Here is a 25,819-nt window from a genome sequence, read left to right on the forward strand (position 1 = left end):
ATTCTAGGGGGGGGGGACACCTAGGGGTTGAAAAAACTCAGGAGCGAATAGTGAGGAGGTTTTATTGGCCAGGATGCTACCGGGAGATCTTAAACTATTGTAGGTCCTGCCCCACCTGCCAGATAACCGAGTCCACCTCCCAAGTCCGTAGTCCCTTAGTTCCACTACCTGTGATAGAAGTTCTCTTTGAGAAGATTGCCATGTACCTCGTGGGTCCCTTAATTAAATCGGCCCAGGGCCATCAATACATCTTGGTCGTCATGGACTATGCGACCCGGTACCCCGAAGGGGTACCCTTAAGGAACTTAGCTCGGGAACTTGTCAACATCTTTGCTAGGACCGGCCTGCTGAAGGAAATCCTGACGGACCAAGGAACCCCATTCATGAGCAAGGTGATGAAGGAGCTGTGCAAAGTGCTTTAGATTACTCAGCTGCGAACCTGCGTTTGCCACCTGCAAACTGATGGCCTGGTGGAGCGCTTCAATAAGACCCTGAAAGCGATGCTCAAAAAGGTCATTGAGAAGGATGGTTGAGACTGGGACTACTTGCTTCCGTTTCTACTTTTCTCCGTCAGAGAAGTTCCCCAAGCCTTCACTGGCTTCTCTCCATTCGAGCTTCTATATGGCCGGCATCCAAGGGGTCTCCTAGACATCTCCAAGGAAACCTGGGAGGCCGAGATCACGCCCCACCGGAGATAACATCTGCGTGACAGCATGGAAAATCAGGGATGTTCGTGGGCAGAGCCGATTTTTTTGGCGCGAACAAGTCGGAACCCCGAATACGAACCCGAATTTCACATGCCGAACAAATTGGCTCAAGACTAACCATGACCTTGTCCTTCTTTTTTTCCTGCAGTAGACAAGTCTGCTTTTTTGCGCTCAAGTCCTAAGAATGACTGAACCCTCTGTGGTTCCAGTTTTGATTTTTATAGGTTTAGCAGTCATCCCAGCCTGGTCAGAATGGTTCTGATTGTTATCAGTTGACAACTGCAGTGCTCTATTGACCTGCCTACCACTAGAATATCGTCCAAGTAGAGGATTTATTAGGGTATTCTGCTACCGGAGATGCACTGCGACTTCTATATAATTTTTGTAAATACCCTCAGAGCCATAGATAGGCCAAAGGGTAGCGCTCTGTACTAGAAGTGCCCGACTTGTTCGTTTATATACAAGGCCACCCTCAAGAATTTCTGTTCTTCCATATAGATTGGGATGTGTTCATAGGCATCCTTCACATCTAGCAATCTCATATAAAACACTCTGGAAATAGCATTTTATGGTCTCCATTTTGAAGGGCCAGTAGACTAGAAATTTGTTCACCCCTTTCTTTCAAGTTCACTATGGTCCTGAAGGTGCCATCTGTTTTTTTTTTATTAGGAATAGGGGGAATAGAATCCCTTCCCCTGCTCCTGCACTGGCACCTCTGGGAAATTCTCTTATCTCCTGCCTAGTCCAGTATATCATCTAGTACCCGTCCAAAGAGAAATTCTCCTTCGCATGGAATTGGGCATAGCTTGACCTTGGACTGAACATCTCCCGGCCAGCTCTTGAGCCATAGTGCTCTAAGTGCAGCATTTTATAGGTTTGCCGATCTGTTTGCAAACATCACTGAGTCTGTCGAGGCGTTTGCGAGGAAAGTAGCTGCTCCTTGAATTATATCCTTAGGGACGTTGTTCTTAATCTTATCCTCTAACTGCTGTAACCAAATCATCATGGATCTGGCCATGCAGGTTGCCCAAACTGCTGGTTTTATTGCCCCTTCTGAAGACTTCCATATCTGCTTCAGATACACATCCACTTTTTTATCAAGAGGATCTTCAAAGGGCAGGGTAGATCTTTTGGTTGACTTGGCCACCGCCATGTCTATTTTAGGGGTTTTGTCCCACATGGCTGCTTCTTCCTCATCAAACAGACACCTCCTTTTGGATGACGACGGCAGTGGATCCTTTTTCTCAGGCTTCCTTCATTCCCTATTAATGAGCATTTAAATTCTTTCACTAACCGGAAATATGCAATTTTTCTTTTATACCAAACCCCCGAAACATAATGTCCTGGACTGTTCTTGGGGTTTTAGTATCTGACATGCCCATAGTAGTTCTTTACCAACTTATCTGTGTCTTCTGTAGGAAAACACGGCCTCCCCCCTGTATCACTATCAGAGGATGAGGAAGAAGAGGAGTCCGATTCGTCTCTATCCTCAGATATTACAGACTCTTCTGAATCAGCGGCCTGCTGTTTGGGTCTTTTCTCCCTTTTACCACTTTCCTGCTGAATCAGTGAATTAATGGAGTCTGTAACTTCTATCCTAATTATGGATTTTAAATCCATGGCAAAGTTGGGGGTTTCTTCAGAGGTGGTCTTCAGAATACAAGAATCTCTTCATATATGTGCTGGGTAAGTTATCGCCGCACATTCTTTATCTTTTAGCTTGGCGCTACACCTCTTAGGCCCCTCCTAGCAAAGAACACAGAGAGAAAAGGACCTATTCAACATGATGAACATATACGAAGATCACTCACCACTCTGCCGTTCAGTCTAGGGTACCGGAGATGGAGGCTGGATCAGTTCACATGACCGTTCTCCCCTGGACGTGGTCGACTCACAAACTGCCTTGTTCTTCTGGTTAATCTGTCACTTGTACAGCTGTCACTGCTGCGTCTCTGACGATAACGCAGCTGCCGTGGTGGCTGTGGCTGCTGCTACGCCTCCAGCATATCCATGGCATCAAGAGGAAATCTAGCGTAGTATAGTTACCCATCATATGAAGGTGACCTTGTCGCGGTTGATGGGCACACATAAATTGGCCAAATTATGCGCAAAGAACCTTCATTTTTCAAAGTGACATTAGTCTAGATACTATATTTCTTATATATTCATGTATGGAGTGCCGAAGTTTTCTGCTATTTAGATTATGTTTTTCTTCAGAGCACCCGAATAGACCAGTGAGCGACCCCTTTCTTTTCTATTAATCAATTTTGGGATCCCGCTCCTGGAGCATTGCAGCAGGTACGTGTTCACACTATTAGAAGTTTGATAGCCTTTTTTCTGACCATGTGTCCCTCCCATTCAGTCACAGGTGGTTTTAACTAGCTCTACCAGCCCATACATTGTAGGTTAAAAGCCCAGCAGAGACATATTGTCCATGCAGGCTTGCAGCCCAAGAGTGGCATATCCAGTGGTAGCGTAGTATAGTTACCCATCATACGAAGGTGACCTTGTCACGGTTGATGGGCACACATAAATTGGCCAAATTATGCGCAAAGAACCTTCATTTTTCAAAGTGACATTAGTCTAGATACTGTATTTCTTATATATTCATGTATGGAGTGCCGAAGTTTTCTGCTATCAAGAGGAAAGCTGCCGGCCTCCACCATCTGGTGGTCAACCGTCCACTATATACCGGAGGGACGCCACAGCTCCAGCGTCTGCTGCCGACCTCCCCCCAGAAATCTCGCATTATTTCCGGGTCAGACTTTTCCTTCCAGCGAGCGGTGTGAAGGGAGCATACCGGCGAGCCCTGTTCATAAACAGCCCCTGCATTTTACTGCCGCATTGCTTTCTGGCACACTTCCTCAGCAGGGCGCGCTAGATATCCCACTAGTGCGCCTCGCGCTTGCGCAGATCTTGGTTGCCATAACTCCAGCGCACTCAACACGGGGTACGCCAACCACGTTCAACAAAGTGGTCATGCAACTGCACACCCCAACGTCCTGGCCAGCGGTAGTGTCTCCAGATCTGTCAGCATCCCAGATCCTTGCAGACACCAACCAGACTTGGGTAAGTTCAATTGTACCGTTACTTTACTCTCTAGGTTCCTTCAAGGACCGGAAACCATATTGATGAAAAGGAGAGGTACCACCCTTTTGTTCAGTAGGTTTCCTGTCCTTGATTAGTGGATACCCTCTCTCTCAGGTGGTGCTGTCATGGGAGAAGGGGAAAAACAAGACTGACCACAAGACCATCACAGCCGTCTACACATCATAGGGGAGATCTCATGACACCTTCTCTCCATCTACCTGATGATCCTGAGGAACATTGGGGTCTTCTTGTTTACAGTCCTGTGGAAGAAGAGGACGGGGACATCTCTCTGGTGTTGTCCTCTTACTGGATAGATCTGGAGGAAACACATACAGGGACTGAATTCATTCTTTACATACAGATAATTATAGGCCGTGTGGTTTTAGCCCTGTCTATTACCTGGTGATGTGAGGGGCTGGGGAACCTCCATCATGATGTCCTTGTACAGATCTTTGTGTCCTTCTAAATACTCCCACTCCTCCATGGAGAAATAGACAGCGACATCCTGACATCTTATAGGAACCTGACACATACAATGATACCGTCATCCCCCCGATCCCTCCATAGCGTTACTGTATAATGTCCCAGCATTCCCAGCAGTGTCACCTCTCCAGTCAGCAGCTCAATCATCTTGTAGGTGAGTTCTAGTATCTTCTGGTCATTGATGTCCTTATGTATCAGGGGGTGAGATGGAGGTCCTGTGATTGGGCTCAGGGGTCTTCCCCATCCCTCAGACACAGGGTCCTGACAGCGCCCACTAGAGGTCTTCTTCACTACTGTGTAATCCTGGTTATGGAGAGACACATTAATAAATCTCACTACAGACATTTCCAGAGTTCTCACCTCTCCAGTTCTATCCATCTGTTATTCCCATAGATAATGAGAGGATGATGGGAGTTGTACTTCACGCAAGACTACGATGTAAGACACAGATGAAGTTATTCTTCCCTTATCTGGACATTTGGACTGACGCCCAGAAACTAGATTGTAACTTGTTTTAGCTGTCTCAGCAACCTTCTACTAATTATCACTTTTTGTTTATGAAACTTTCTTATCAACATTCCACTGTTATGAATCATCATTTCGCTGCCTGTGAAACAAAGGCATTTTACTGCGCATGTCTGACAAAAAAAAAAAAAAAAAAAGATTATTATTATAAATAAAGGGACAGCACCCATAGAGGGAGACACGCTCAGGGGCTTCCCAGTACTTGATTATACACTACGTGTCTGTGTATTTCTTGTTACGGGGATACCCCGACTCCAACAAGGACCCTCCATGGCTGAATGATCCTAACAATTCCTGGCGCCCGAAACAGGGACCCGAGGTCTGCGTATTCCTTCAAGTTCATCGACCGGCACGAGTAACCGCTGAGATTGGGACATCGGAACAGCAGATGACAAACCTGGCCAGGTAAGAGACACTGTTAGTTCTCTTACATCTGCTCTGCGATAGTCCGTAAATTTCATGCATATCTTGTGTTGGGATTGAGGAACTAGTAGAGAAGGATACCTATAGCTCGGGTCATTCATGTATATACTGTAGGATCTGCCGAAGGAGAGGTCAGAGAAGGTTATGAAACGGATGGTATGAAAGAGATGTGGATGTCGGGAATAGCCTCATAAGCCGCACTAAGGTAGATGACATAAGTATTACGGAGATTGCCTAACTGAGTCATAAGGTTGTGTCCTTTCGGGGAAACCTTCGCTCACGCTTAACTCCCGAACCTTTGTCCTCCTTTTTGACGGATAAGAGATTGACAGAATGAGCCCATGGAAGTAATGATAATACTCCAGGGACACGATATATAATGGAGACTGTATGGTTCATTTTATGTATTGTTGGTCTTGCCCTTGTTGCCATATATATGTGTGTTAGAATTACTCTACACTTCAGACAAAACGGTCCAGAGAAACCGTTTCAGATACTGGCTCCTTAGGACAGAATAGGTAACGAGGAAAGGTAAAATATAGAATATATTTTATCTAACCCAAAAAACCTCCTAAGGTAGGAATAGTCAGGAAAAATGGGCAACAATGGCTCCTTAGGACAGAATAGGTAACGAGGAAAGGTAGAATATAGAATATATTTTATCTAACCCAAAAAAGCCTCCTAAGGTAAGAATAGTCAGGAAAAATGGGCAACAAACAGACTAAGACCACAAATGATGAACAAGATGTCTATACAATCGTGAAAGAAAGGTGTGGTGTAGAAGCAACTAAGAATTTAGGGAAAGTTTGCAAAACTTTTCAGGTAGCAAGGCATGACAGGTTTAACAGGAAACTATGGGAGGACATTCGGGTTAGAAAAGCAGGAGTGATAAGAGACAAAGGATGGTAGAGTCCAAATTTTGGTGCCTGATGACCAAGAGTCTCTAGAAAACATTGTAAAAGTCCAAGCCTTAGAGGATGAGAAAGATCCTGCCCCTACCCAAATTATTTTAGATCTTTCTGAGGTACCAGAAAAATTATGGGCACAACATGACACCGATGTAGGACTAATGCCAATAGCTCCTGTAAAAGTCACTCCTGTTCCAGGTGTGACACTACCCCAATTGAGACAGTATCCTATTAGTGCCCAACAAGAACACGCCATAGGAGAACAGATAAAAGATTATCTAAAAACTGGAGTACTGATAGAAGTAAAGTCACCAGCCAATACACCGTTGTACCCCGTAAAAAAGAAATCTACTGAGGGGTCAGCTGCTAGGTACCGGATGGTACATGATCTAAGAGAGATAAATAAAATTTTGGAACCTATTACTCCTGTTGTGCCAAATCCACACACGTTGCTATCACAGATCCCAGCAACAGCACGAGTATTTTCTGTCATAGACTTATCAAATGCATTTTTTTCAGTACCATTACACCCAGACTGTTACAAACTGTTTGCATTTACATTTAAGAATAGACAATTAGCATGGACAAGATTACCACAGGGTATGATACATTCACCTACCTTGTACTCAGAAGCTATGAGATCAGTTCTTCAAAATTTCAAACCTACGGATGAGGTTGTAATTCTCCAATATGTTGATGACCTATTGTTATGTGCCCCTGCTCAAGAGTCCGCAAACAGCAACACAATAAGGTTGTTAATATTTCTAGCAGACATGGGCTGTAAAGTTAACAAGAAAAAAGTACAACTTTGTATGACTACGGTAGTATTTCTAGGACACTGCATTTCACAAGGTATTCGGCACCTCACCGCCGACAGACTAAAAATCATTAGAGATCTTGTTCCTCCCAAGAACTACAAAACATTAAGAGCATTTTTGGGAATAGTATCACACTGCACACAATGGGTTATACATGCTAGTCAGCTTATGCAACCTCTATATGATTGTTTAAAAATCGAGCCTTTTCAGTTAACTGAATCAGCGCTCATAGCCTTTCAAGACCTCAAGAAAGGTCTCATGTCAGCCCCGGCCTTGGGAATCCCAGACTACGCCAAACCATTCCAATTAATGGCTGCGGAAATGTCTAATCATGCTACAGGAGTACTAACACAGAAACATGAAAATAAACAAAGACCTGTCGCATACTATTCTGCTCAATTAGATAATGTTACCAAAGCTGCACCATCATGTGTCAGAGTAGTAGCAGCTGTCTCTCTTTTGGTAGAAAAAGCCTCAGAAATAGTACTAGACCATGCCCTAATAGTACAAACTACACATGATGTACATGGCATACTGAATCAGGTATTGCCAAAACACATTTCAATGGCTAGACATCTTAGATTACAATGCTCCTTACTAATGCCACCAAACCTCACTTTTCACCGCATATTGTCTCTAAATTTAGCCACTCTGTTACCACTAGAGACAAAGGGGGGAGTGGAAGGAGGTCAGGAAGACGAAGATGAAAATTTTTTACAATACCACGAACAAGACAATATAATACATGATTGCTTACAGTGTATAGAACAAGAAACACAAGGGCTACCTAATGTACAGGACACCCCTCTTGACAATCCAGACCTACATATGTATATAGATGGTAGTAGGTATGCAGATGAAACTGGTAACTTTCACACAGGTTATGCCATTGTATCAGATCATGATGTTATTGAAGCTGAGCCAATGCAGGCCAGCTGTTCAGCCCAGGAAGCTGAACTATTAGCTCTAATACGAGCATTACAGTTAGCAAAAGAAAAAACCGCTAATATTTTTACCGATTCTAGATATGCATATGGTATTGTACATGATTTTGGATGTATATGGAGAGCTAGAGGTTACATGACAGCTTCAGGTCAACCAGTAAAACATGGACAAATGATTAGACAAATCCTAGAATCAGCTGCCTCAACCAAACAAGTAGCAGTAATAAAAGTACCTGCACATGTAAGACTCAACACCGAGATAGCTAGGGGTAATGACCGAGCCGACAAGGCTGCTAAGCGAGCTGCAGTAAAACCTCTGACAACTGACCACACTATTAGTGCAGTATCAGAATTTGACTTAATTACACGGCTCAAAGAAGCCCACCAGCAGGTGAGTAGAGAAGAAAAAGAAGAGTGGCAGAAACAGGGGGCAGAAGAAAAAGAAGGACTATGGAGAAAAGGAGATGAGCTTTGTCTCCCCCGAGCATGGTACCCTGTTGTGGTCAGTGAAGCCCACGGACCTACACATGTGTCTGCAAACGGTATGATACAGAGGGTCAGACAGAAGTGGTTAGCCCCAGGGTTCGGCCAGGTAGCTCGAGCAAAATGTGGTTCTTGTGAAATCTGTTTAGCCCACAATCCAGGACAGACTGTTAAGACCCCCCAGAAGCACCATGTAAGACCACTATATCCGTTCCAGAGACTTCAGATCGATTACATCCAGATGCCTAAGCATGGACACTATGAGTATGTACTGGTATGTGTGGACATGTTTTCGGGGTGGCCAGAGGCTTATCCAGTTCATACAGCCACGGCTAAAGTCACTGCAGTAAAAATAGCACATGAACTGGTACCCCGTTATGGTATCCCAGAAGTGATCGAGTCAGATAGAGGTACACATTTTACTGGAGAGATCTTTCAGAATGTAATGAAAATGTTGTGTATAAAAAGTGAACTACACACCCCTTACCACCCACAGAGTTCTGGTAAGGTTGAGAGAATGAATGGAACACTTAAGTTAAAAATACAGAAAGCCATGGCAGAAACACAGAAACCATGGACTGAGTGTCTCCCAATAGCATTGTATTCAGTCAGAAACACCCCCCAGGGAAAGAGCAAACTCACCCCCCATGAAATATTGTTTGGTAGAGTTGCCAATACAGGATTGTATATTGTTTGGTAGAGTTGCCAATACAGGATTGTATTTCCCACAGACTTTAATGTTAGAAACTGAAAGCTTAACTGCTTATGTACAAAATTTATGTAAGCATGTGTCTAAAATACACTCTTTAGTGTTCTCTTCCATTCCAGATCCAGATTCCATAGAGGGAACGCACAAGCTGCAACCAGGAGACGAAGTTTACGTAAAAAGACATAACAGAAGAACGCTAGAACCCAGATTTGAGGGTCCATATCAGGTGTTATTGACAACTCCAACTGCAGTAAAACTGGAAGGAAAATCAGCATGGGTACATGCAAGCCATTGCAAAAAGAAATAGTGGTGATTGTACTTGTGTTAGCTATAACGATAGATCAGGGAGACCTGTGGGATAAACTAAGTTCCCCAAAACCTACAGATAATAAATTTATAAAACATCATGAGACATTGGTAAACGGGCTGCTCGATGGCGGACAGAAAATAGCAGACTGTTGGATTTGTACGCATTCTCCAATATCAGCCACGAGCATACCCTTCCTGGCCGTACCCATGACCCCTGAGGAAGTGTTTACATGGACTAATTGCTCAGACAAATTAGCAAATAACCAAACCGTTAATTCTAGATTATGGAACACCACTGTTGCCATCCCAGTTGTGGGGTGGGTGGGATTTCCCTGGTGGCAAGGTAATATGACCGGAAAAATAAACAACTTACAATATTTAGCGTTTAAAGGAGGTGTATGGGTTCCTAGAAATAAGACGGGACTAACAGACTTAGGGTTAATTCCTACAGAAAATATACAACTCAGTTTTAGTAGCACAGTATCTTCTTCTCAACCTTTTAAACCTGATATAGTAGAAAAATACATACACAATAATGGTTGGAAATATTCACAATTATTCCCCGATGGAAACAATGATACATGTTCAAAGATACCAGGTAATATATTATGTAATGAGTCAAGTGCATATGACCCAGGTACACCGACTTGTGAAAATCCAGATGCAGGATACTGTAGTCCATTAGGTCAAAAACCCCCTTGGTGTATACTTCAGAATGTATCTAAATTTTTAGATTTGGTACATAGGTTGGTGCTCCAACACTCTGCAATTTGGGATCTGCCTGAAGGAACCTTCTGGATTTGTGGAAATGGAGCATATAAATGGCTCCCAGTAGGAATAAAAGGTACATGTACTCTAGGACGCTTAACACCGGCCACATTTATAGTTCAGAATCAGCAGGTAGATATGCAAGCAGTACCTAAACACACACTATACAAAAGAGCAGCCGACAACTCGCCTAGACCTTCAGGTAGGCCACATGTGGTCCAAATGGGAATTCCTAATAAAATATTCAGCACTTTCTTTGTGTATCCAATGTTGATGCAGATGTGGGATAAATTAGTTCAGGCCACCGACTATCTAGATGATCAGATATGGGATATTATGGATATACTTAATACTAGTATAGCTGTACAAAATCAACTTATAATTGTTACTAATCAACATACTGTAGTGTTAGACTACCTAACTGCGGCCCAGGGAGGAATGTGTCAAATTATTGGTCCAACCTGTTGTCATTACATAGATCCAAACAGTACAATGAGTATGAGGTTCAAGCTGGCAGATATACAACGATTACGGGATGAATATGACAGACACAATGACCAAAATAAAGATAGCTGGTGGTCAGACACCTTCTCCTTTCTCAACCCAAAGAACTGGTTTAAGGGTATTGGAGGTTGGGTGGCTGGAATTCTGCAAGGTATATTACAGATTGTGCTAATTATAGTAGTCATATATGTAGTGTTTAAAATAGGATTAAAAATTATTTTAATATGCATAAATAAGCTTTGTAACACGGACTCAAGAATATGAAAGAAAAGAACTCCCGGACCAGGTTTTCTACCAAAAGTCCATAAGGAAGAATCAAAGGGGGGACTGAGAGGATGATGGGAGTTGTACTTCACGCAAGACTACGATGTAAGACACAGATGAAGTTATTCTTCCCTTATCTGGACATTTGGACTGACGCCCAGAAACTAGATTGTAACTTGTTTTAGCTGTCTCAGCAACCTTCTACTAATTATCACTTTTTGTTTATGAAACTTTCTTATCAACATTCCACTGTTATGAATCATCATTTCGCTGCCTGTGAAACAAAGGCATTTTACTGCGCATGTCTGACAAAAAAAAAAAAAAAAAAAATGATTATTATTATAAATAAAGGGACAGCACCCATAGAGGGAGACGCGCTCAGGGGCTTCCCAGTACTTGATTATACACTACGTGTCTGTGTATTTCTTGTTACGGGGATACCCCGACTCCAACAAGGACCCTCCATGGCTGAATGATCCTAACAATAAGAATGATGTAATGTGACGTCATCAGAATCTCTCACCTCTCCAGTAAGCGGGAAGAGGATCTCTAGGGTGAGGTGGAATATCCTCTCCGCCATCTTCTTCTTCTCCTTCTCCATCCACTAAGGTGTAAGGTAAATTTTCTAGAAGATGGAAGATAATGATGAGAACGACTGAATCTACAGGATCCTAAATGGAAGGAAGATGGCTGCTCTGTGCGCACAGGAGCTGTGATGAGGTCACAGGAGGGGAGGAGTCAGGGGTCACATGATCAGGGGCCTCAGTGGATGCAGGACTCTGCTGTGCTGGTTGTCATGGTGCTGGATGAGGTGAAGTTTATGTGTGGGGTCAGGAGGGGTTTACAGTGTGGATGTAGCAGAGCCGCGTGCGTACGAGGTGTACGGAGCAGAGCCGCGCGTGTACGAGGTGTACGGAGCAGAGCCGTGTGTGTACGAGGCGTGCGGAGCAGAGCCGCGTGTGTACGAGGTGTAGGGAGCAGAGCCGCGTGTGTACGAGGTGTAGGGAGCAGAGCCGTGTGTGTACGAGGTGTACGGAGCGGAGCCGAGTGTGTACGAGGTGTACGGAGCAGAGCCGCGTGTGTACGAGGTGTACGGAGCAGAGCCGCGTGCGTACGAGGTGTACGGAGCAGAGCCGCGCGTGTACGAGGTGTACGGAGCAGAGCCGTGTGTGTACGAGGCGTGCGGAGCAGAGCCGCGTGTGTACGAGGTGTAGGGAGCAGAGCCGAGTGTGTACGAGGTGTACGGAGCAGAGCCGCGTGTGTACGAGGTGTACGGAGCAGAGCCGCGTGTGTACGAGGTGTAGGGAGCAGAGCCGTGTGTGTACGAGGTGTACGGAGCGGAGCCGAGTGTGTACGAGGTGTACGGAGCAGAGCCGTTTGTGTACGAGGTGTACGGAGCGGAACCGCACGTGTACGAGGTGTACGGAGCAGAGCCGTGTGTGTACGAGGTGTACGGAGCTGAGCCGCGTGTGTACGAGGTGTACGGAGCGGAGCCGCGTGTGTACGAGGTGTACGTAGCGGAGCCGCGCGTGTACGAGGCGTACGGAGCAAAGCCGCATGTGTGCGAGGCGTACGGAGCGGAGCCGCGTGTGTGCGAGGCGTACGGAGCGGAGTCGCTTGTGTACGAGGTGTACGGAGCGGAGCCGCGCGTGTACGAGGCGTACGGAGCAAAGCCGCATGTGTGCGAGGCGTACGGAGCGGAGCCGCGTGTGTGCGAGGCGTACGGAGCGGAGCCGCTTGTGTATGAGGTGTACGGAGCGGAACCGCACGTGTACGAGGTGTACGGAGCAGAGCAGTGTGTGTACGAGGTGTACGGAGCAGAGCCGCGTGTGTACGAGCCGTACGGAGCGGAGCCGCGCGTGTACGAGCCGTACGGAACGGAGCCGCGCGTGTGCGAGGCGTACGGAGCGGAGCCGCGCGTGTACGAGGCGTACGCAGCGGGGCCACGTGTGTACGAGGCGTACGGAGCAAAGCCGCGTGTGTACGAGGCGTACGGAGCGGAGCCGCGTGTGTGCGAGGCGTACAGAGCGGAGCCGCGTGTGTGCGAGGCGTACAGAGCGGAGCCGCGTGTGCACGAGGTGTACGCAGCGGGGCCACGTGTGTACGAGGCGTACGGAGCAGAGCTGCGTGTGTACGAGGCGTACGGAGCAAAGCCGCGTGTGTACGAGGCGTACGAAGCGGAGCCGCGTGTGTGCGAGATGTTCGGAGCGGAGCCGCGTGTGTACGAGGTGTACGGAGCGGAGCCGCGTGTGTGCGAGGTGTACGGAGCGGAGCCGCGTGTGTACGAGGTGTACGGAGCGGGGCCACGTGTGTACGAGGTGTACGGAGAGGAGTATCCCTATTTATCTATCTGCACCCTCTGAATAGAGCGAGTTCTGCGTCACTAAGATGAATGATGATGGGAGTGTATGTGCATGAAGGAAGCTGTCAGTTTCTATGCACCTTCACTTACTTCACTATGGCTGTATACATGTTTGTATGTATTTCAGTCATTAACTCCTTGTTCGGTCTAAGATGATGTAAGGTGGCTTTCGGACACACAGTTGATGGGAGGTATATATCACAGAGGTGGTTGTCCTAGACCAGGGGTCTCAAACTCAGCTGGGCATATGGGCCGCACATGGAAAAACATTTAATTTGGGGGGCCGCATTATTTGCATGACAAAGTGACATTTTTAGTGATACCATTTTATTTTCTATACACCTTTTGAACTGGTCCTCATCTTGCAGACATGGTCTCCCCTCCAGGTCCCCCATATTGCAGACATGGTCTCCCCTCCAGGTCCGCCATATTGCAGACATGGTCTCCCCTCCAGGTCCCCCATATTGCAGACATGGTCCCCCATCCAGGTCCCCCATCCAGCAGACATGGTCTCCCATCCAGGTCCTCCATATTGCCGACATGGTCCCCCATATTGCCGACATGGTCCCCCATATTGCAGACGTGGCCTTCATATTGCAGACATGGTCCCCCATCCAGGTCCCCCATCCAGCAGACATGGTCTCCCATCCAGGTCCTCCATATTGCAGACATGGTCCCCCATATTGCCGACATGGTCCCCCATCCAGGTCCCCCATATTGCAGACATGGCCTTCATATTGCAGACATGGTCCCCATATTGCAGACATGGTCCCCCATCCAGGTCCCCCATATCGCAGACATGGCCTTCATATTGCAGACATGGTCCCCCATCCAGGTCCCCCCATATTGCAGACATGGTCCCCCATCCAGGTCCCCCATATTGCAGACATGGTCCCCCATATTACAGACATGGTCCCCCATCCTGGTCCTTATGTTGCAGACATGTCCCCCATCCAGGTCCCCATGTTGCAGACATGTCCCCCATCCAGGTGTCCCCCCCATACTGCGCACATGGCCGCCCCCCCCCATACTGCGCACAGGGTCCCCGTCCCCCCATATTGCACTCAGGGTCCCCATCCCCCCATACTGCACTCAGGGTCCCCGCCCCCCCCCATACAGCGCTCAGGGTCCCAGCCCACCCCATACAGCGCTCAGGATCCTCGTCCCCCCCCATACTGCGCTCAGGGTCCCCGTCCCCCGCCATACAGCGCTCATGGTCCCCGTCCCCCCATACTGCACTCAGGGTCCCCCCCCATACTGCGCTCATGGTCCCCGTCCCCCTATACTGCGCTCAGGGTCCCCGTCCCCCCATACTGCACACGGTGCCCCCCTCCCTATACTGAGCACAGGTCCCCTGTGCTGTATTTGACATGACAGAGAAAAAAATATATATATATTCTCACCTGTCCTCCGTTCCCTCGGCGTCCTTTCTGCACCTGTGGCCCGCAGGCACAGACCCCGTAACGATCGCGGCTTTCTCCAGCAGCCGCCAATATCAGCGCTGTAGTGCAGTGTATTGCCGCGCAGAGACCGGCTCTCTGCACAGCAATACCAGTGCCAGCCACCGACCTATCAGAGGCCAGCAGCTGACATCTGTACATGGCAGTGACGTCACACGTCGCCGCGCTGGGACGCAGAGGTCAGCTGCTGGCCTCTGATAGGCCGGTGGCTGGCACTGATATTGCTGTGCAGATAGACGGTCTCTGCATGGCAATACACTGCAATACAGCGCTGATATCGGCGGCTGCTGGAGAGAGCCGCGATCATTACGGGGTCTATGTGCCGCATCGGTTTATGAAGAACCAATAACCCAGCAAGGACATATAAATGGAAACGGTTCCCGTGTTACCTCACCACGCACCCAAGTGAGTAGCATTCCCACAATGGGTGTTAGAAATACGGGCAGAGTTCCCAGGGAACACGTGTGACTGCTGCAGAGGTACTGCATGCCCTGGACGAAGGCAGCCATAAGCCAGCAAATAACATCAGATAGCATGGAGAACCTAGTGAAACACCTGGTACAAGCCCAGCTGTAGCAGCAGAACCGACAACAGCTGGCGCAACAGGAGCCAAATAAGCTGCTTATGCGACAGAGGTTCGTGGCATGGCGGTAGATTCGACTCCAAGGTCAGCTGATGATGTCTCCATCCAGAAGGCAGTAAGGAGAGCCCTGCAGAAAATGACCAAGGGTGACGACACAGAGGCCATTTTTGAAAGATTCGACGAGAGGGAGAAACTCTCACCAGGGCAATGTGCTGATGCCATACTTAACGGGGGAGCTCCAGAAGGCCTTCTCTGACTTAGCCTTAAAAGATGCGCTTAGGAGTGACAATGACTGTCAGGGTACAACGTGTCCACCGCTTGGCATATCACTGTGACAAACCCCCTCCCTACCAAATGTTTGATTTGCTGAACCACGTTCAAAAATGGTTGCAGGCAAAGACCTCTACCCCTGTGCAGATGGTAGAGCGAGTGGTAATGTACCGGTTTCTGCACTCCTTTCCGAGGCCAATACAGACTTGGGTTGCCCAGGGGGATCCCCGGAATACGGATGACCTGGTCAGACTGTTCGAAAGATATCACGGGGTCGATGGTTCCTTGGGGACACCCAAAAAGGGGTGGGTCGTCCAAGATCAAAAGGCTCAGGGGAGGTTATACCAAAGGTTCCAGCTGTCAACATATGCTGGAAATATCACGGCCCAGGCCATATAGCACCGCATTGTCCCCTGACTTCCGAGCAGATGGACTGTAGCCTGGGTTGCCACTGTTCATACTATGTGTATCCAGTTTGCAGTGCGATCTTTCCATGCAATAAGGGGCCACAAGCTTGTCCCGTAATGGGGAATGGTCAGCAAGTGACTGGACTGCTAGTCTTAGAAAGTTTGTTGACCCTAGTGAGGGCCACATTTCCTCTCCAGCTGATCCCTGGAAAGAAGGTTGACGTCAATTGCTTTCACGAGGATGCTAAAGGCTATCCAGTGGCCAGAGTGGACATTGGAATGGGCCAAGGTACTGAGTCCCACGAGATTGGCGTGGTCTAGGACTTACTGCACCCCATTATTATAGGCCAGGACTTTTGTTTGTTTTGGGACTTTTGGAGGAGGGCGACAGTGCTCGATTAAGAGACGGGTCACCCCTAAAGAACTGTTACCACACTCAGAGTCTGACGGGTTTCCCTTCTGTGTCCTTGTGGGGGATGACAAGGTAGTGTCCCTTGGGGCCAACATACCTGATGTAGGGGTGACCGGTGAAAATGTTAGGTCCGCCCGTGATAGGGAGCTAATGCTAAAGGAGACATTACATAATGTAACTGTCTTAAACAGTATAGCGCAAGAGCCAGGGGCTGACACCAGGTTTCCCTATTTTATGTTGAGTGGGGAGTTATTGTACAGCGTTATTAAGGTCAGAGAGGAAATAGTGGAGCAATTGTTGGTACCCTGACCATGTAGATGAAGGATGATGGACATGGTCCATTTACATGTCTTGACCATTTGGATGTGGATAAAAGTGGATAAGTGGTTGTGCGGAGGTTCTATTGGCCTGGATATCACCAGGAAATCTTAAAGTATTGCAGGTCCTGTCCCACCTGCCAGATAATCGCCCCTCCTCTCACTTTCGACGTCCCCTCGTACCATTACCCATCATAGAAGTGCCGTTTGAACGAATTGCCATGGACTGGGTCCATCACCTGGTTAAATCTGCTTGTGGGCATCAATACATATTGTTCATCCTTGACTATGCTACGTGGTGCCCTGAAGCAGTTCCACTGAGAAACTCCTCTGTGGTAAGTAAAGCACACGAGTTGGTACACATTTTTTCCTGGACCGGATTAACGGGGGAGATACTTACCGACCAAGGAAAAGCCTTTATGAGTAAGGTGATGAGGGAACTGTGTAAGGCCCTACAAATTACACAACTGAAGACATCCATGTACCATCCCAGATGGATGGCCTTGTGGAAAGGTTAAATAAAACATTGAAGAGTATGCTTAAGTAGGTCATATAGAAGGACGGTCAAGACTGGGACTGTCTCCTCCCGTATCTGTTGTTTTCTATCCGGGAGGTTCCACAAGCCTCAACCGAATTCTCTCCATTTGAACTTCTATATGGTCGACATGCAATGGGTCTCCTTGATATAGCGAAGGATTCCTGGGAAGCCGAGGTTACGCCCCAATCGGAGCATCATTGAGGATGTCACTAAAATGTAGGAGTTGATTGCGAAGGTGATGCCCGTCATAAAAGGACATTTCCTCCAGGCACAAGGGGCTCAATCTAGGGTCTACAACTGGTCAGCCAGGGTGAGGCAGTTCAGCCCCGGGGACAGAGTCCTTGTACTAATTCCCACAGTGGAGAGTTTTTGGCCAAATGGTAAGACCCCTATGAGGTGGTAGAGAAGCTTGGTGAAGGGAACTACAAAGTCCATCACAGATCTACCTCTCTGTACTCAATATCAACTCCTTACTAACCAGAATACCACAATGTCTGTCTGCTATTTCATCTTTCTTCTCTGCTAGATTCCTAAAACTTAATATGGATAAAACCAAATTCATCATATTTCCACCATCTCACTCAACCCCCCTCCTGACCTATCTATCAAAGTCAATGGCCACCCACTCTCCCCACTCTCCCCAGTCTCGCTGCCTCTGGGTAGCACTTGACTCTAATCTCTCCTTCAAACCTCATATCCAAGGCCTTTCCACTTCATGCCGACTCCAATTCAAAAATATTTCCCGGATCCGCACATTCCTCAACCATGAATCTGCAAAAACACTAGTGCGTGCCCTCATCATCTCTCTCCTCGACTACTGCAACCTCCTGCTCTGTGGTCTCTCTTCTAACACTCTCGCACCCCTGCAATCTATCCTAAACCCTGCTGCCCAACTAATGCACCTGTCCCCCCGCTATTCTCCTGTCTCTTCCCGCTGCCAATCCCTGCACTGGCTCCCCATTGCCCAGAGACTCAAGTTCAAGACCCTAACCTTGGCATACAAAACCATCCATAGCCTGTCTCCTCTATATATCTATGATCTAGTCTCCCGGTACCTACTTGCATGCAACCTTCGATCCTCACAGGACCACCTTCTCTACTCTGCTCCTTTCTCCTCTTCCCACAATTGCATACAAGATTTCTCCCATGCATCCCCCCTACTCTGGAACTCTCTACTCCAACACGACAGACTCGCGCCTACCGTGGAAACCTTCAAAAGGAACCTGAAGACCGACCTCTTCCGACAAGCCTACAACCTGCAGTAACCATCACTGCATGACCAGCTGTACCCTCACCTACGGTATCCTCACCCCCCCTTCTACACTGTGAGCCCTCACTGGCAGTGTCCTCTCGCCTCCTGTGCCAGTCGGTGACTTGTTTTTGTTTAAACTATTGTGCTTGTTTTCTGCTATGTATACCCCTTTTTCACATGTAAAGCGCCATGGAATTAATGGCGCTATATTAATTAATAATAATAACCAAGAAGACTAAAACTGTACAAAGTGTACATATGTGGCAAGATAGGGAGCCAGTTGAAGCTCCGTGTTTTCTGGACAAGCCTGAAGCAGATGTTGAAAGAGTCATAATAGCAAAGATGCCGTTGAAAGCTCAAAAATAGCAGTGTGGGAGTTGTTGCAGCAGAACAGGGACCTGTTCTTAGATTTGCTATTTTGTACAAAGGTCATAGAACGTGAGGTTCTGATTTAATCCCATGTGCGGGTGAACTTGAAGCCCTATCTAATTCCTGAGGCCTGGCGAGAGCTATTCTCCAAGGAATCTCTGAGTATTTGAGGAATCAGAGAGGGTGGTGTAGCCCTATTGTCCTGGTTCCAAAACCTGATGGCGAATGGAGGTTCTGTAACGATTATAGGAAGCTGAATGAAGTCCAAGTTCAACGCATATCAGATGCCGTGTGTCGATGACCTGATCGCGAGACGTGGGCTGGCAAAGTATATAACTTTGTGACCCACTACTACTCAGGTAGCGTTAGCCCTCCCTGGGAAAGGTGTACTCGGACTGCGGGCCGGTGGTAGAGGGGGATGCAGTGGTGGCCTTGGCTCAGTCCGTGGCCAGGGCGCACACATTAAAAATATGGGGTAGTGGATGAGTGGTTATTTGTCGGCTACGCCACCTGTGGTTTCTGCTGAGGACCACCAGCGCTGCGCCAGTCCTCTGAGGCCGGTGTTCTAGCAGCTTGGGATGGAATAGCTCCCCGCAGGTGGAGCCAGGCCTCAGGGCAGAGTAGAAGAAGTGCAGTGCAGAGGAATGGTGGGTGCGGTGCCGCGCAGAAATGAGAGAGAAGAGGCGGTGTATGAAGTCATCCAGGTTTTACTCACGGTAGACTTGTTTTCAGCCACAAAGCTTCTCTTTGTTCCTCACGGCGCGCTGCGGCCACCAGGATGGGGTTCAGCTCACTCCGGGTAGCTCGGGTGCACCAGACAAAACCCCTCCACCAGTGTGTTCCTCTCACTTGCTGTACTAGAACCGCCTCGTGCCCCTACTAAGTCCCGTACGGGTACCGCAATGTCCGCTGAAGGTGGCTTGTAGCCCCCGGACCGCCTAGGTCCCTTATTGGTGACTGGGGTGTAAACGTGGCATAAGGCTGGGGTCCCTCTGGATAGACGCAGATTAAGGGGATACAGGTGGCGACTCCGCTCCATCCATATTCCCCCTGGGATCCACTTCAGCCTTCGGACTTTTCTGACAGAGACTTGGAGTACAAAGTCAGATAATCGGGGACCGGTACCCCCTCTTGCGGCAGGAGTCTCTCTGGCGGGGCCAGAATAAGGGTAGCAGGTGGCAACTCTGCTCCGTCCACATCCCCTGAGATCCTTTCGCCTGTGGAGCTCTTCTCCTCTGCTCCCCTCCTAGGCCTTCTGGTGTGGACTAAGACATAGGACACAGCCAGCTGTAACTCAACTCTGCCCCAGCCCCCAATCTCAAGGCCTGAGACCGGGAATCACAGCCTCCTGAGGCAGCTGCAGCTTGTACTAACTGTCACCTCCACGGAACTGCGACAAAAGACCCGGTATTTAAGATGGCATCCATATTTATATGGATGTATTAGTATAACCGTAAAGTGCTTCATCCACCCTACTCACTACAAGGTTCCCCCTACTTTTGGTCCCGCCCTTACTCCTCCATTCAGGACTGGGGTACCACATTGTGCTCTAAACCCCCTTCAGAATGGGAGTGTGTAGTGTTGGATGTGTGGTGGGGCCCTGTGTGGTGCTCCATCCTTACCTCGGAGAGGAGATACCACACCTCGTTCCATGAAGTGCAGTACCTCTGTGGCGACTGAACTCTCAGGGGCGCCACATAACCACCTTGGATTTAACTAAGAAATATTGGCAAATCCCTATGTCATAAGAAGCCAAGGAGAAGACTGCCTTCTCTATGCCCAACGGATGTTTCCAATATGTCCGGATGCTGTTTTGTCTGCAGGGAGCCCTGGCCACCTTCCAGAGTGCCATGGGCTGGATCCTCGCAATCCGTAAGAATTACACTGCATCATACTTTATATATCGTAATCTTCAGCCCAGATTGGAGATGTCACCTGCAAAAGGTCCGGTCGGTGTTTGATCCTCTCAGGAAGGCAGGGTTTTCTATAAATCTGAAAACATTTTGCCATGGGAAATAAACAGGCCAAATAACTAGGATATGTAGTAGGTAGAGGCGAGATCAAACCCCAGATCAGTAAAGTAGATGCAATCCAAAACTGGCCAAGACCACTCTTAAAGAAGCAAGTTAGAGCCTTTCTGAAAATGAAAATAACAGACAGCAGTCATGTAATGTGTGGTCTCTAAGTAAAGGTAGTGTGACGGGAGCTAGTTACCCCATCCGCAGATGTCCAATCTTCTTCTGCCGGCCCCTGACATGGAAAGGCTTTTCTTACACTGGGATATATAAAATATGACTATCGCAGTGTGTCTCCAAGATGGACTAAAACTTTTATTCTTACAAGCAGGTTTTATAGAGAATCACACAGGCTATTTTTAGCACCCATTGTTCTCACCAGATAATACCCACAGTAGGCTCCCAGACAGCAGTTAGGCAACAACCCATTAATCAGCACATTGTCTGTTTGCCCCTGCTAAGTGAGCACAGGAAGGTGGGGGCCAGGAGTGCTTTGGTCACATCACAAAATGTCCAACAATATGTGATCCACAATATTCGCCCCACTTTGTAACATTATGTCCCATTAGCTGCATAGGCGCTACGACAACCCCCATGTGGCAAAATCTTGGAGTACGGGGTTGATCCATCACAGGTAAATTTGCAATAAAAAAGATGGCATCACTTGCTAACTTCTGCGATCAACCAGTGAGGAGTTATCGCAGAAAATTAGAGATTGAATAAAACCAAGAAGGGTGGAGACCAGCCCACGTGAGGTCATCACAGGGGAGTGTGTGGGCAGCGCCCCCGTCGGCATAAAAGATCAGGCCGAATATTGATCTATACTCATGCTGGGTTATACATATTTGTGTAAGCGGGGGTCCTGTTCCATAACGGTTCGTTTGAGTGCTTCCCTCCAGCTAAACTGAATCGTCTCTGCGATCGGTCTAGTAAGTCCTTCTATTAATCCCTTTTTATTTTGTGTAACTGTATATGCTGTATTAAACATGAACCCTGGGTGAAACATTTCCCACATTCTGAACATGAATATGGCTTCTCTCCTGTATGACTTCTGTAATGTTTAAGCAAATCTGACTTATTGCTGAAACATTTCGCACATTCTGAACATGAAAATGGCTTTTCTCCTGTGTGACTTTTTTGATGCATAAGCAATTTAGATTTATCTTCAAAACATTTCCCACATTCTTGACATGAATATGGCTTTTCTCCAGTGTGAATTCTTTGATGTTTATGAAGATCTGGTTTCTGGATAAAACATTTCCCACATTCTGAACATGAATATGGCTTCTCTCCTATGTGAAATTGTTGATGTTTATGAAGATCTCGTTTCTGGATAAAACATTTCCCACATTCTGAACATGAATATGGCTTCTCTCCTGTATGACTTCTGTAATGTTTAAGCAAATATGACTTATCGCTGAAACATTTCCCACATTCTGAACATGAAAACGGCTTTTCTCCTGTGTGACTTCTCTGATGTGTAAGCAATTTATATTTAGTTTTAAAACATTTCTCACATTCTGAACAGGAAAATGGTTTCTTCCCTGTGGGAATTATTTGATGTTCGACATCCCTTCTCTGGCTTTCATTTTGCTTAACAGTCTGTGATGAATCCAAGTAGATGACGGATTGAAAAGGCTCAGATGATTGATTTCTGCTCTGAAGGGCTGGAGGTATAGCTGGAATAATGGCACGCTTTTCATGGGTATCTGGTTTGACACCACAGTCATCTGCCAAGAATAAATCTGATTTTATTATTTTTTAATATCAATGCCTTATATTTTATAACATTTCTCTATACATAATTCTTTACAAATCAAAGTATAATGAAACTATGACCTATGACAGTGGTGAGCCACCTGTTCACAAATCCCATGGTACTCAACCCCTAATATACAATCGACAAACATAATACATACAGGCAGAAACGTTTGAGACAATAAAGGGAGGATTAAAAATAAGGTTTATTACATTACAATCTACAGATAAAAATACACGCCAAAACATGTAAGATGGGGTATTCCCATCTCCGAGAAACTATCCCAATATGTAGTAGGTGTAATAAAAATAAGATTAGCAAATATCTCCAATTAGAAATGTATAGTTCTTCTGATTCGCTATGTTGCTTACCCCATGTTCAGGGCATTGCAAGTTAGTTGCTAGTGGTCATAACTATGGATACCTAAGCTACTGCAATGCTCTGCACATGGGGTAAGTGACAAAGAATCAGGAGAACTATACCACATTTCTAATTGGAGTCTGAATAAACCTCGACCTCATACATCGACAGGTACTCCGAGTGTCATGGGATCACCACGCTGACGTCCTTCTGCTGTAAGGGGGTGGAGGGTCGCTACAAGGTGGCAGAGACCACATTCGTGACTGTGCCGCACACTGGAATGTTATTGTCGGGGGAGTTCCCGATTCGGACCTCGGCCCCCATCAGTCGCTCCAGACCACAGTCAATCCTGTTGGTTATGGCGACGCTGGATATCTTGTAGCTCTGGCCCAGGTCCAGCTTCCACCAGGGATCCTTCTCCAGGTTGGTGTGGGTGCAGAAGTCACTATTGAAGTCGGTGTCTTTGTTCCCATCGATGGCATTATTAGCCAATATCCTCCTGGTGGCATACGGATAGTCCGACACCTGGGAGGCCACTCTGGTCCTTGCTATATTTGTGGCTCCAGGTGCAGGAGCACATCCCAGAGCCAGAACCACAGATCCCAGTAGAATCAGAGAAGATACAAGATTCATCCTGCAGGAGATGTAAGTGAAGGTCCTGTGTAATCTCCACATCTGATAAATGCTGGTTCCCTGGTAATCAGTGACTATTCCCTGCAGTCTGTACTCACAGGAGCTGCTCCTGCACAATCTGGATGAATCTTGTATCTTCTCTGATTCTACTGGGATCTGTGGTTCTGGCTCTGGGATTTGCTCCTGCACCTGCAGCCACAAACATAGCAAGGACCAGAGTGGCCTCCCAGGTGTCGGACTATCCGTATGCCACCAGGAGCATATTGGCTAAGAATGCCATCGATGAGAACAAAGACACCGACTTCAATAGTGACTTGTGCACCCACACCAACCTGGAGACTGATGGGGGCCGAGGTCCGAATTCGGAACTTCCCCGACAATAACAATCCGGTGTGCGGAACAGTCACGAATGTTATCTCTGCCACCTTGTGCTTCTGCTGTAAGGGGATGGGGGTCGGTACGTCAGCGTGGTGATCCCAGGACACTCGGAGTACATTTCTAATTGGAGGTATTTTCTATTATTATTATCACACCTACTATATTTTGGGATAGGATTTTGGAGATGGGAATACCCCTTCAAGGCTGTATGCTTAGGACTTATCCAGGACTCATTCAGATGCCTCATTCCATTGTTTTTTGTGATTACATTTATCCCTCTTAAATGGCTTTTTGTATTTTTATGTGTTTTCAACTCCGATCTAATAAATTGTATTTTTAATCTCTATATTGTCTCACATTTCTCTATACACAGTCATGGTTGAAATAGTTGACGCCCTTAAAATTGTTCCAGAAAATGAAGTATTTCTCCTAGAACATTATTGCAATTACACCTGTTTTGTTATAGACACGTTTATTTCCTTTGTGTGTATTGTCACTGATCTTTTCTAGTGAAATGTTCAATGGAGAATCAAAACTGGACCTTGACCAGATTATTACCTGACCCTACTTCTAAACCCTTTTCTGATCTGCCTACATACTTCTTGTTGACCGCAGAATGGTTTGGCTTCTCACTTGACTGCCCTTCCGGGACGTGTACTGCTGCTAGATATTGACCTTGGCTTCTCCAGCTTAGAGTCCACCTGCCTGACTTCTGTGTGTGACCCGGCTCTCTTCTTGACATTCAGCTGTAATCTGGCAACTCACAACTACATTACAATTGGAGACATGGCGCCTTTCTGCAGCAAATAAAATCCCATTTAACCAATGCAACTTTGCTACCAAAACGCGTTAATCAAAAAAGGTGTAAAAAAGAAAAGCTTTTTTTGTTATGCATCAAATCTATCTGCAAGTAAAATGCACGTCAATTACTTGTACGATCAAACTCATAATATAATGACCACAGGATCTGTGACTTCTCTGTATTTAGTGGTCATTACTCACCTGGGTGGTCATATGTAGGAGTCTCCTCTTTACACCGCTCATCACCCCTTCCCATATGTCTCTGTAGTATTAATATGGGTCAGATCTTCACCCTGAAACAAATATTGTAAAAGTCACAGACAGATGGAGAAGTCCCATCTATGATCAGCTCTAATCCTGCCATCTCCACCATTCTACACAAGTAGAAAACATATAATACTGGTGGATAAAACAAGACTGAACACAAGACTTTCACAGCCGTCTACACATCATAGGGGAGATCTCATGACACCTTCTCTCCATCTACCTGATGATCCTGAGGAACATTGGGATCTTCTTGTTTACAGTCCTGTGGAAGAAGAGGACGGGGACATCTCTCTGGTGTTGTCCTCTTACTGGATATATCTGGAGGAAACACATACAGGGACTGAATTCATTCTTTACATACAGATAATTATAGGCCGTGTGTATTCAGTCCTGTCTATTACCTGGTGATGTGAGGGGCTGGGGAACCTCCATCATGATGTCCTTGTACAGATCTTTGTGTCCTTCTAAATACTCCCACTCCTCCATGGAGAAATAGACAGCGACATCCTGACACCTTAGAGGAACCTGACACATACAATGATACCGTCATCCCCCAGATCCCTTCATAGCATTACTGTATAATGTCCCAGCAGTGTCACCTCTCCAGTCAGCAGCTCAATCATCTTGTAGGCGAGTTCTAGGATCTTTTGGTCATTGATGTCCTCATGTATCAGGGGGTGAGGTGGAGGCCCTGTGATTGG

The 25,819-nt window shown here is 46.9% G+C and overlaps 1 protein-coding gene and 1 pseudogene across 1 annotated transcript in view; both read right to left on the bottom strand.

Annotated features, from left to right (window-relative positions):
* LOC141224341 (uncharacterized) overlaps positions 1–25,393 on the bottom strand; it is a 41,523-nt gene extending 16,130 nt beyond the window's left edge. Inside the window, exons 1-3 of the mRNA XM_073666929.1 lie at positions 25,339–25,393; positions 25,053–25,144; positions 21,913–22,650 (exon numbers count right to left, since the gene is read on the bottom strand). Of these exons, the coding sequence (XP_073523030.1) occupies positions 21,913–22,650; positions 25,053–25,107 (793 nt within the window). The 5' untranslated portion in view covers positions 25,108–25,144; positions 25,339–25,393. The remainder of the gene's footprint in view (positions 1–21,912; positions 22,651–25,052; positions 25,145–25,338) is intronic.
* Positions 23,169–23,672, bottom strand: LOC141224345 (fucolectin-6-like; annotated as a pseudogene).
* Positions 25,394–25,819: the final 426 nt, after the last annotated feature.

This window comes from Phyllobates terribilis, unplaced genomic scaffold (genome assembly GCF_046119375.1).
Source record: "Phyllobates terribilis strain yellow unplaced genomic scaffold, ASM4611937v1 Scaffold_391__1_contigs__length_1789467, whole genome shotgun sequence".
NCBI classification, from domain to species: domain Eukaryota; kingdom Metazoa; phylum Chordata; class Amphibia; order Anura; family Dendrobatidae; genus Phyllobates; species Phyllobates terribilis.